This window comes from Blennius ocellaris (assembly GCF_963422515.1).
Source record: "Blennius ocellaris genome assembly, chromosome: 7".
In the NCBI taxonomy this organism is placed as follows: Eukaryota; Metazoa; Chordata; class Actinopteri; order Blenniiformes; family Blenniidae; genus Blennius; species Blennius ocellaris.
Window position 1 is genome coordinate 21,197,637 of NC_137656.1, and position 13,295 is coordinate 21,210,931.

A 13,295-nucleotide genomic window follows, 5' to 3' on the forward strand; every position below is an offset into this window, starting at 1 on the left:
GTACAGTCACTTTAATAACTTCTACACTTATTCCAAGCAATTACTGATACCAGTCAGGGATCACATGCCAAGAGTGGATATGTGCTAATCATCATAGTAGTTGTCAACATTAGAGTACCTTTATTAATGACTTAAAAACACCAATCGACTTATTTAATTCTTTGAAAACCATTTTAATTAATATCGGCTTGTTTGTTTGTTTGTATATCTGTTTGTTTTTATTTAAATTAACACATCTAGCTAATGTATTTACTTTTGGTGTTAACAATAATCAGATGTGTTTTATAGTATCATTTCAAAACATTATTTAGAATTTTAGGAAGTGGGTGTCTGAGCACATGGTGAAAGGGGAAGAAAATAATTAGGTATAGAGGTGGATATACAGTATAGGAAGGGTATGGAGGGCATCTATCTTTCTCTTTTTTTCCTTGTCTTATTTGGATAGAATATTTTTTGGCAGACCTTCAATACATGTGTTTGTATGGAGGACCTGCTGTTTAAAATATAAATGGATTAATTCGTGGTATTTGTAAATATAAATTTTCAATTATTCATTTTTTATTTACTTACTTAAAATGGGTATTGTATGCATGTAGGTATAATATAAGAATACTGCATGTACCATACACATGCTTATTTGAAAAAATAAATAATGATAATAAAACATTATTTGAAAGTAGCACTCAATGAATCATGTTTAGAAACTTTCGTTTTTACGTAGTTAATTGGTGGGTGCCTAATTTTAGTCGGTTTTGCATTTTAAAACAAATATGAATGTATGGACACAGCTAATGGTGTTAAAGCTTTCATATAGCAATTATTAAGTATATACTTGTTTCTATCCATCATTAACATCTCAGAAGAAGTTTCAGTTTGCATATGTTCCTATCAATGTCCTACAACTGGTTCGGTGCAGTTCAACCAGGTAATTAACAACTTAAAAAGTGTAAGTATAATTATTAAAGCATTTTGTTTCAGGTTTATGTGTCAAATAAATGCCCGCCCAAAATCTATTTGTTCATAAAAGAAATGGCTGTGTAAATTTTTAACACTTGATCACTTGTCTGAGAAATAAGATTAATACAGATGTTTTTCACATGTAACTGGGATGAAATGCCTGCTAGTGCCAGTGTAATGTAAAAGTAACAAATGTAATCAAGTTTGAGGACTACGTTGTACTTTTACTTGAGTATTTGCAACAACAGTACTGCGTACAGCTTTTCAACTTAATTTGTACTTGAGCATTCAGTATTATTCACAGATCTGGTAAACATCTACTGTACATGCTTGGAAATATATTGCAAACTTGCTGCACTCACACAGCGGACACCCCCAGGGGGCAGCAGTGGGTAAACTTTGGAGGGAAATGTCCTATTAAAGGCCTTTTGAGCATGGTCCTCTCCCTGTATCTTCTGACCATTCGATTGTCTCAGTGTCCAGAGGATATTGAGCAGTTTGATGCAGCTTATGTACCATCGACTGGCATCGGTTTGTCGGCCAGTCAGGTCATGGCCCCTCACAGTTTGAGCTCCCCACACTCAAGGCTTTGGCAGCAAATAATGATGGTATGGACGCTGACCTGAGCTTTGCTCTATCTGACAAGACACTTGACTCTGTGTCAAGCACACTGGCTCCAGGCAGGCCTGAGTTGGCAGAATGCAACACAGAGCCAGCTACTACAGATGTTGAAGTGAGGAGCCATACAGTGTCCAGAGCAGGCAAGACTTATTGAGATGATGCTCCAGAAGACAGGGACGCATTCATATGATTTATCTTTGTTTTGCAATATAAAGAAAGTAGCTAATGCTTTTGCTTTTACTTTATGTTATCAATGAGAGATGAGTTTTATTGAATCTGTTGTTGTTTGTATTTCCTGAATTGAGGTAAATTATAGTCACTCTGCTTATTAATATATAAAACGGCATATTTCTTCCCCGGTGTGTGTTGAGTCCGGCCAACTCCTTATCGCACCAACTCTTCTATTGAGTCGTATTGTTACTGGGTTATTGTGACTATGATTTTATGTATGTGTCCTCCTGATAAAAAATTTATTTGTGTTTGTGTTATGAATCGTTATCGTTCCTTGGTGTCTTTGTTTTTGTTTGTACCTGGGATGTCTTGCTGGTCACATTTTTTTTTTCTCTTTTCCTTGATTTTTGAGGTGCAAGTGGAATTTAGCAGGGGGCATGTAACAAGGTTTAAGTGGTGTACATTCCATTTGTTATGATTCGGTTTCATTCAATTATTCAATGGCTCTATAGCGCCTCCTTCAGGAATTATATTCAGTTCACATGAGGTCTGCACGAGGTGGGTTGTCGAGAACAACACTGTGCATGAAACTGTATATTATTATTATGTGTACTTGTTCATTTTGTAATTGTGTTTGTACTGTAAACTACCGTGTTTGATGTAGTGTTTGAACACATCACATGAGCTCACGAGTTAGCCTCCAGTAATTCATGTGTATTTCTGTTATAGTGTGTTCTGTGTGGAAAACCCATAGCGGCCGTGGACCTGACCAGCGCATGTTCAGTTTCATCTCCAGGACATTTAAATGGTGACACAAAAAATGTTCCAGCCTCCTGTCTTCATTCAATCACAAAACACACAACGCAGAGTGGGTGAGGTTGTCTGAGCCAACCAGTGAAGTGTGCTTGAGCCTGGTTACACTCGCTCATGTGGATTCGTTGGGTTTTTCTTTGTTAAAAGCACCTAGAAATTACTGTTTTATTCGGTGCTATATGAATAAAGTTGAATTGAATCGAATCACTACGTTCAGCTTGCTAAGCCTTCTGGGTAATGGAGGCTTGTGTGTGTGTGTGATGTCATAATTAGCCTTTTTCCACACTTCCGCGTTTTAAACCGGATGTGGAGTTAAACAACTTCCGGTATCTGTCACTTTAAGCATTGTACAGTCACGACAACGGGTCAGTCTGAGCACAGTTGTTTCTATTGTGTTCCTGGTTGCTCTTGTGGGGCAAGAAAACAACCATACCTGTCTTACCACGCTTTTCCTACGTACTAAAGGAGGCAGTGGACCCAAGACAATATCTCATGTGATTAAAACACAAGAAAACCATTTCCCCCTTTGAATCACACTTCATTCTGACTAAATGTGGAATCACTGAGGATATGATGTAGAAACAATATTAGTTTTTTTTTTTTTTTACAGCTGCACATAACAAGAAGATGCAATGAATATGGGTGTGACTGTTTCTTCCTGATAGACCAGTAGCCTATCATCTGCTTTATATTTACACTCTGTGGCCTCATATAACTTTTCAACCCCGCTGAACATCTGGCAATGACATCTGTCATCAAAATCTGTGACGTCTTACATTTACTGCAGCTTTTTAACCTCTGGTCACACCCAGTGACAGGATGAGAGAGAGAGAGAGAGAGAGAGGCAGGCAGGCAGGAAGAGCGAGAAAGACAGAGAGAGAGAGAGAGAGAGAGAGAGAGAGAGAGAGAGAGAGAGAGAGAGAGAGAGAGAGAGAGAGAGAGTGGCACAAATAAACAACTGCTCACATCAGTGAAACAAATTATAGGTTGATGTGTGCGTGAGAGCTCAGTGACTCTGGGAGAGTGTGTGCGTCTTATAAAAGAGCAATGTTGGACGCCTGCAGTTGTTCCAGGTCATATTTGGAGTGTGTTAATCCTCTCCTTGTCTGTCACTGCGTCACTTATGAACCCTGTCCTCTCTGGTTCAAAGGAACCTGCAGACCGCAGGTCAGCAGTCAGGGTTGGTTGATGTGGTCAGTTGTTTATTTGCTGCGGAGGCGATGGGGCTGATTTTACGGGCCCCAGTAATCCTCTTGATTCAAATCGCTTGGAAGGACATTTGAAGCTTTTGGGTCTCGATGGGCCTCGTTGGGAGACTCTTCATTGTATTTTAGACTTGTGTCCAGACAATGTGATCCCTCTCTTTCTCTCTCTCTCTGTGTGTGTCACAGGAACACCACATGAGCACACCTCAGCTGTCTGAGCAGCTGTTCCTGTGACGCCATCTGTGAACGCACTCTTGGCCTGGAGCTCCCAACACGACTGTGAGAAAGCACATTGTGTCTGAAACACACACACATGCACACACACGAGCATCCTGCGTGTACTGCACAAGCCCATTTAGCATCAAACAGGAGTGCTTTCTTGCAGGGTACAGGGATTAAGCCCCTCCCTACGTGACCCAGACGAGGTTTGAACAGGAGTTAGGCGAGGCTTGCAGCGCGAGGCCGGGTTAGCCTGGGTGAGGTATTACAGAGTAACACTGGAGCTGCTGACGTGTGGCACCGTTCGCTCATCTCGCCATTCATGCTTAACTGTGCAAAACTGCTGTGTTATATTTACAAGGAGACGATTTATTAAAACTGCTGACGACAGTGAAAGCTTCCCCTTCGTGTCTGACATCTTGTTACCATAAAAGGAGGTAAACATTTAGTGGGGTTTTTTTTTTTTTTTTTACACCGCCGAGCCAAAATAACCAAAACTTCCTCTTCCGTGTCATGGCATGTTTTAGCGTCACATTTCAAAGCACATTTATCATCGCAGCAGAGATTAATTTTCCTGTGTGCAGAATAAAGTAAACATACTTTGTGCGAACAAAAAAAAGTCTGTTTTGGGTTAAGTTTTCTGGCTTCAAAATAGGAGAACTTGGCACAAACAGGTTTGTAGGTCAAGCAATGTGAAAAAAACAGTTGTTTGTCTTTTTTTTTTTTTAAAGCCATCATTGATACTTGTTAAATATGGCATAATCTTCTCACTGAAATGTTTTACTTCTGATCTCTTTCCTTAAAATATACTTTTGCTGCATGAAAAAAGAAAACCCCCCAGTGTCACCTCACTGGTGGCGCAGTGGATTAAGTCTGGAAATCTCAGCTTCAGCAGCAACGGCATGAAAACTATCCAAGTCTCCAGCGCAACATTACAATGACTTACTGTTGCGACCTCGGTTGAAAGGGGGCAACTGATATTGAGGAATGATATTCAGTTCCAGCCCTGGAAGAACAAGCCGGTCAAGTAAGCACACAACAAAGCCTGCTAATGTCTCTCTGTACAGTTTTATTTACATGATACTATTCTGTTGTAATGCTGGATAGCAAGATTATATGTAATACATAAATATCAACACAGTTTGTTGTTTTTTTCATTTTTTGTACAAATTTGCATATAACTAAGAATCATAAAGGAAAAACTCAAACGGATACAGTTATCTCTTAAATGAAAAATACATCCTTACAGGGGTAGGGGGAAAAAAAGGAAGGGGGGGGGGTAACACAAGTCACAAACATACGTGAGTTTTAATGTGTCAGGCAGCTTTGAAAACACACCTCTGCACAGTTATGTGCACATGCACGCCCGCAAACACTCGCACAAAACACTCGCACACACACACACACACACTTTTCTAAGGTGATCTATAGCAGACACACAGACAGATAGCTGTTAGACAGATGAAGTTACATCTAATCTTGGTATCTAGTATTTGTCATAAATCTAGCTCTGGCATGCTCCTGTAGTTCTGTAAACATGTGCTGATAAACCAGGTAGCTCCACAGTCAAAAGGGGGTTGAGGGAATGACACACACACACATACACACACACTTTGTGTTAGCGCAAAAAATAAAAATGGTTCACATGCCCTAATTCCACAAATGCACTGAATACATGTGCTAACGTCAGGGTGATGGAAGCGAAGGAAAAAAAAAAAAATAAAGCAAATAAAAACATAATTGTCTCTTAGCAGTAAAACATTTCAAACCCTAACGTGAGTGATAATTCTGAAAAACACTAATGCAGATGAAGAGTAACTCATGCATTTATCCCATTCTTTCTTTCTTTCATTCATTCACTCATTCATTCATGCCCCTATGATAATGAAGCCTAACTTCACCCCCCCAGGCCCGTCAGGAAAGGGTGCAAGCCTTCCTCTCAGGCCACACATCGGTACACACAGCCCTGCGCCAGGCGTCTGTGATTACAATCCACCAACTCGGGACCAGCTGGTAAACTCCTGAACACGACTGTCGTACACGTTTGGATTCGGTGAAATGTGGAGTCGTTTTGTTCGTTCCCTCTCCCCCAACGTCTAGCAAGACACCTCCGCGTACAAACCGAAGCAGCTACATAACAATTGAGTTGACGCGGGCATGCTGTTCAGAGGGCCACCGGGGCCCCGACCGCCATGACGAGCCGCTGCCCCGCTGGGGTCGGAGCAAGATGACGACGACAAAGTAAAAGGGAAGACGACGTAGCTTAACACAGCAGGCGTGAGGTAGGTAAAGCTAGGAAAGAGAGACGAAACGACACATCTCCTTGTGCACCGTGAGAGATATTGACCGACTAACGTGTACCAACGGAGCCCGCAAGAAGCTGGGGGTTGAGGGACATGACTACTACGGACTGTGTGTGTCGTCTGAATGCTAGCAGTGTGTGTGTGTGTGTGTGTTTGTGTGTGTGTGTGATGCACGACGGGGTCTGGGGTGACATGGTTGTTTTACGGTTTGGCACAAAATGGCGCCTGGTAGGGGTGAGAGGAGCACAGCATATCCTGGACATTTTTAGCCTGGTCTGTCCTTAGTAAGACGATACATATTCTCAGAATTAAAAAAAAACAAAACAGGACTGAACAGCGGCAAATTCACACCACAGAAAATAGGATAAAACAAACTAATGAATTAATCAAAAAAAAAAAAGGAGAAAAGTGATCATTCATGCATCTTGCTCGGACAGGATCTTTTCAATTGTATCTTCTTTTCCCACCATTTTTCTTGAGGTTGCAATTTGGTAAATCAAGTCCTTTCGATCCTCACTTAGCCACTCATGCCAGTGCTCATTTCAAAGGTTCACACGCATACTCCAGTCTTTGTCAATGGTGTTCCCATGTGGCGGCCGTGCTGTTCTTCTGTCTTCATATCTATATTCTCTGGATCTTGTCAGCGACCACCACAGGGTTTTCTTTGCGGATTTTGGCGGCAGCCTCGGCCTTGTAATCGTAGGGACAGTTGTGCTTGTCAGAGTACCGGTGGATACCACAGAACAGGTTGCCACAGCGACAGTCGAAGCCTAGAAACACAAAGGTCAAAAGGTTGAAGCTAAAAATATGGAGGTTGACCAGCATCAAAAGAGATTAAACACCCAGGAAAAAAAAAAAAAAGGAATATACTTCAAAATTGGATAAACTTATGTGTTCATAACATATAAACTAATAAAGTTGACAAGCATTCTTTAATTATGTTCTCCAGTTGATGAAATAAGAAAAAACAGCTGAACTTGGGACATTTATAATAATCTCAGATACTGTATTTTGGATTTTCATAAATTATAACTGAAAATGATGAATATAGCAAAAAAAACCATCAAATACATGGAAGTTTTACTTTTTAATTGTATTTTTATTTTTTCACCTTTAAACATTGGTAAAAACAGCACAATTAGAAATATTTAACAACAAACTCAATTCCTTGCCTTCATAAATATATTTTTCCAACCAGCACTTTTAATGCAAGACTGGATTTTAATTAGAAATAAAAACAGTGACTTTTCTCTTTCCTCTAATGCCATATATGAAGTTAAACAATGAACAAAGACAGAATGTAATATTGTAGAACAGCATCGACCACTATTATCTCACATATGAAGACATGTTGGTGTATTACAAATAAAGATGTTTTTCCCACAAAGCTATTGGAGCTGGTAAAATAAAAAAAAAACAGAGGAAAATGAGGATGCATTGAATCTTCCGGTTGCTCACCTGTGAGGCCCACCCTTTTGCGGCACATGAAGCACCTGTTCTTCTTAGGTTTGGGGGTGTCGCCCTTGCTGTCTTCACTGCTGGAAGAAGCTACAGGAGTCGGGCTAGAAGCAGCAGGCTGGCATACAACTACAGAGAATGAAAGAAAACGTGTTAGAAAGTAAAAAGTGATAATCCTCGTAATTTACGAGAGCAGACGATCAAGGCAGCCATCTGGACTTAAATATGATTACCAAACACCAGGATCTTAAATGGTGTTTTTTCGTCTCACATGACAATATTTAGCATGTTTTGTTATCTCTCAATTGGCCTTCTTGTTACTGGCAGAAAACAGTGCAGAACTCAGCCCAAGGCAGGCTGCTAGAAAATCTGAGAATGCCCGCTGGTGTAGAGATATTTTTAAAACGGGTTTAATTTTAGGCACCCTCTATTTCTCGGAGGCTGTAAGTAAAACCGACAGTCTCGTTTGAGGTGCGCGGCAAAGCATCAAAAATAAAACCGAGGCGAGAGTGATGCTTTTCCTGAAATGTCCTGCGTGTGAGCTCTCCAAGCGGCCATGTGTCAGATGTCCTGGCAGCATGCCCGCCAAGAAACCGGTGTGTTTATACGCGTGTCTCACCAGGCTCTAAGGGTTCGGGCTTGTCCTCTCTCGAAATGCTCATCTCTGTCATTTGTTGAGTCACGGGGAGAGATCCTTGAACAGTTCTGCAGGGTGAAAAAAGGCAAATGGAAGATCAATGAGTCAGCGGGGGCACAAATTCTCCAAATTTTAGGAGAACTCACGAGTCACCCGAAGGGAAGGGGGGGAAAAAAAATAAAAAATCCATCACAGTCAATACTGACCTAGACATTTCTGGTGAAGAGGCAGGCGAGGCGTCGACCTTAGCTAGACTGGCTTCTAGTCTCTGGATAGCCGAGGCCTCTGAGGTAGGACTAGCAGTTGATCCTGCACGTGGGACAAGGTGGACTCAGTGAGACAAATTAAACATTTGAAAAGAGTCAAAGCAGTTCTCATCATTGCTGTTTCATCCTGCTTTTTGAGGTCACATATTTTTTTAACCATTTTATCGCTTAAAGCACTACTTAAGAGTTGCATACATCTTTTAGATGCATTATACATAATAATCGCCTTTAACTTTCTCCTTTTAAAATTGCATACAAAACAGCTTATTAGGGTTCGAAGTAGTCATTTAACAGTGAAACCATCTTGCTTTGTTGTGTTTCATCGCAAGCGAAACTTGTGTTTGACCTTAAAAATGTCCTAATGACTGACAACCCCTTAACCTTGAACACTGTAATGACAAAAACGGCTGCCTTTCATTACCACGGAGTGGAAAAACAAAAGGGTGGGGGAAAACAAACTTTCTCGAGTCACTTCTTATCTTTAGCCGTCAATATGCAGCATGCAGGTTAAGGTATTTGCATTTAAAGCTGTGCATTCAAGAAAAAAAACACTATTTTCTGTGGGTTTCTGTTCACATAAAAATAATGCTCTTGTTATTTTGTACCTAGTTAAACTATTAGTTTTATTATAACCAATCCCCTGGTGATATTTATTTTGTTTTCTACCAAAAATCAATTGTTTTGGTCTTTTAAAAAGCAAACAAACCCAGCAGATACGTTTCCTGTTGGCGTGCTGTGGTCTTACCCATGGGGCTGAGGGGGCTCATGCGGTCACTGCTCTGCTGCCGTGTCAGGTGTTCCTTATAGCATACAGAGCACATGCCATTGGTTCTCGGGTTTCCATAGAAACCGCAACCTGTGGCACAAAGCATGGGCACCGGGCTCTGGTTGGTTTCTTGAGCCATTGCTAAGAGAGAAAAAGAGAGAAGTGTTTATTAGACCCATAGACATTTTTTTTTCTGCACAAATGCCTCAATGAGAAAAGCAGCACGTGAGAGCTGAAGCACGCTCCTCCACGCAGGTTTTCCCAGCTGCTACCCTGCCAATCTGGTTCTGGCGAAACTTGCGGTGACAGACAGCGCTGTCATGTTACGAACAGTCGGGAACAGCGTGCCTCGTCTGTTTTGACCTGCCCTTCAGCCCGAATACAGTAATGAACTCCTCTCTCCGCGGGAAGTCAAGGGAACAAACAAAACTCACTGTGTTCTGCTCACCACCTTTGGCAGACGCTGGACACTCTGTTGTGCTTCAGCTTTGTTCACCCCCCCTTTCCCTCCCTCATCCTCTCACCCCTTGTGGTGAAAGAGTTCATAATGGGAAGAAAAAAAAATCCCCATATCTAACCCCACTTTCAAATGAAGACACTTCTTTTCAAACTCTTGTCTTCATTCTACAGTTACTTCCCAACAGCAAAGGTACGTGTGAATATAAACTCCTATGATCAAACAGTAGAGCTCAATTGCCCAGACTCATTTTGGCAATAAAGGTTTCAGGATCATGTAGAGGCGCAGTGTGATTACAGACAGATTTTACATTTGGATTTTCTTATTGTTTGTCATGTTAACCGATATAGTCAGAGCAGATCTACACTCAGCAATCTAGTCTGTTAAGACATCAACCTTCAACGTTTTCCTTCCATTGCCGAAACAAAAACAAAAAATCAGTAAGTGACATTGCACAAAGCTGACTCAGTGCCAGGACCCTTGCCACATAACAATCATGACGCACAAGGTAAAATCATGCTCTGTTCTTTCCAAATAACGCAAGATAATAACGGAGGATGAACAAAGTAGGTCAGCAGCTACAGAAAGTGCTCCTCTCCCTCCTACCACACAAGGCATTTCAGAACTTCCCGAGTCATTTCTCAACACACATACGCCCTCAGACCAAGTGTGATTGTGCACGTCTTGGCAAAACAAAAAGCCCTATGACGTCACCCGCCTCTGCTGCGACGCAATACAGTAGGAAGTTGCGTAAACAAGAGGCTCTGACTTTCCTGAGGCAACAGATCAAAAAAAAAAAACCAAACACCTTGATGAATGAACAAACCGACAAGACAGGAAGCCAGAGATTAGTTGAGTAAGAAGCGTCGTGCCTGCCAGTACTGTGTTGGTACAATTTCCCTGATCACATCTGACAAAACCTCCTCCGACAAATACCAGTATACACGTTACCAGTATTACACTTCCCTAGTAAACAACCACCGGCACTGTTCTGCTGCAACATGGCAGCTGGTTTGCTTGCGTTGGTGTGCCGCCCCTCGATATTCTGGTCACGGACACAAACAGGGCATGCACAGCTTAATGTTCCAGGAGACGCTGGCAGTTATTTCCGAACGTCCTGTCAGTTCAGCTGAGGAGTCGTGACCTCCCCAACTAACAAGAGGCATTCAATCTCCAGCTAACCACCACCCCCCCCTTCCCAGCTACCCGTCTGTCCTCCCTCCATTTCTCTACCCTCTCTGCATGCTATCACCGCTGTGTCAACAAAGGGTTTCCTTGGAAAAGCCCACAAAGACCTTCTCTTCCATCAGCGTCACGTGTTCAGCTGCTGACTGCTGAAAAATACCAGACAGGAGGACCGAGGGAGAGTCTGATCGCCACTGTGTAGTTCGAAAGGAAATTATTTTTTATTTTCCACACACAGGAAGAGCATCAATAAAATCAATGTTATTATGTAAATAGCTGCATGTGAGCGTAGCAAAGACAGCGCTTTAATCTGAGACTACAGTAACACAATTACACCCCACCCACCCCCAAAAACAACTAACAGATGTGATATACAAGTTGACTTTGCTACACAGAACCACAGTGGACAGTGTGGCTCAGCTGTCACCTTTGGCCCGGCTGTCAGACAAACAGCAGTGGTGCTGACCTGACAGTTGACAAAAACCACCTTATGAACAAGTAGATGAACTCATCTCGAACTGGAACAGTCTTCAACATGGCATCAATAAAGTGAAAGATGCCTTGTGAAATACATCTACGGAGGGTAAGTCAGGGGGTTTCCAGCAAAGGGCATAATAACTACTGCTTCCTTTCACACACACACACAAACCCCTCACAGGACAGAGGAACTGGCAGGGCTGCAATTTGGACGTGGAGCCTCAGGAGGAGGACGTGTGATAATCTGAGGCAAACAAAAGGGGAAGACAGAGCTTCTCTATCAGCCGCAAGCTGAGCTCATATTTCAGGCCTTGCTGGGCTGAAAACTCCTGAGTCACACTGAAGGACAGAACAGGAAAGAAAGAAAAAAAGACCCTCTGTTGTTGTTTAGTTACAAGCCCTAAAATACTCTCTTTGAAAAGGGGCATGCAGTGCTAAAAATACGGATCTGGGACCGACATTAGAGGCAACAACAGTGATGTTAGGTGAAATAACCCACAGTCTAGACAGTGTGGTCTCTGCTCCCCTTTGTTTCTTCATTCCTCCTTTGTCTGCAATCTCCCGTCCTTCCTGTTTAGACATCGTTCTTATTCACCTCAATGCCAGCAACTACCACAGGTTTTTCCACCACCTCTTTTTTTCCCCAAAACCAAGCAAACGTGTACGATTAAACGATCACATTTACAGAATCCACTCGCTGGTGCCACACAGTTCTCACCACCCAGCAGAACGTCGCCTTCGTCTCACCCCCATGCAAACGCAACGCAAGAAAATCCAGGCTGGCACTTCATTGAATATTTAGGGAAACGCTCGGTTGTCATTTCTGGGGAAACTCTCTGGTTCGACTTGCCCATTCGGCTTATGAATTTTCTATTTGTAGACAGGAATTAGCTGGATTTGGTTCCCCATCCCCCAGCTCAGGACAAACAGAAAAACAGACAAGCAACGAGCACTACCAAGCTCCCTCCCTTGTTTTTTTTCCTCCCAGACGGAGTCACGTTTAAGGGCTTGTGATATCTCGTTAAGTCGACGACGCGGTGCCAGCGGTGGCAATTTAGGGGGAAAAAAGAAAAAGAAATACCACCTGACCTTTCAATCCACCGTTAAAGGTCGCCAAGACCCACCATCGCTTATTCAAACACTCAATTATCTCCGTGTTTACCTCAATAAAAGACGAGATCACTTCAAAATGCATCCTTGTTGTTAAGAAAAAGCAATAATCCAAGATCATCACCTGCTAAAAATCGAAGTTTCTCAGAGATGAAGGGGTAAAAGTGGGCGTTTGAAGGAAAAATGTCGACCTCAGCGGCGGCGGGGGGCTTTAAGCTAGCGTCCTGTTTTCTTTTTTCCTGCGGCCCTCCGTGTCAGACAGGTTTAGTGGGGTTTAATTCTTCCTTTCCTCGGCCTCCGAGCCCTCCCACCTCTTCCTCGCTCCGTCTCCCGTTTCTTTCTGGATGGATGTGTTTGTTTCCTTCTTTAGTAAGAGGAGTGTCGGATGATGTCACGGGGAAAACAACGTGCCCTCATTGGCTGCCCGCGGAGCCCCCGCGCGCATCTCACGCCTCTGCCAGACGGCGGTGCTCGCGCTGTGCGCACTGCGCATGCGCGCGCGGCCAGGAAGGCGATATTACACACACATTCGTCATCCTCCTACATGGACACGCATCTTTTTTTTTTATTGAGTAATCCACCCAAAAGAAAAGGATGAATGAATAATCGCGCTGACATGACTGAATAATGAACGTAATAACCGGTCAGCG

The 13,295-nt window shown here is 42.6% G+C and overlaps 1 protein-coding gene across 2 annotated transcripts; it reads right to left on the reverse strand.

The window, feature by feature from the left end:
* Positions 1-5,035: 5,035 nt before the first annotated feature.
* On the reverse strand, positions 5,036-12,970 carry zfand5a (zinc finger, AN1-type domain 5a). 2 transcript variants are annotated; one of them, XM_080499518.1, is made up of 6 exons: positions 12,770-12,970; positions 9,396-9,557; positions 8,591-8,693; positions 8,367-8,452; positions 7,748-7,876; positions 5,036-7,059 (listed from the first exon to the last, which is right to left on the reverse strand). In XM_080499518.1, the coding sequence occupies exons 2-6, from the start codon at positions 9,553-9,555 to the stop codon at positions 6,911-6,913; spliced, it is 627 nt and encodes a 208-aa protein (XP_080355644.1). In that variant the 5' UTR covers positions 9,556-9,557; positions 12,770-12,970; the 3' UTR covers positions 5,036-6,910. The 2 variants fall into 2 exon arrangements, with proteins under 2 accessions (XP_080355644.1, XP_080355645.1); XM_080499519.1 differs by having other exon boundaries at positions 12,698-12,970.
* Positions 12,971-13,295: the final 325 nt, after the last annotated feature.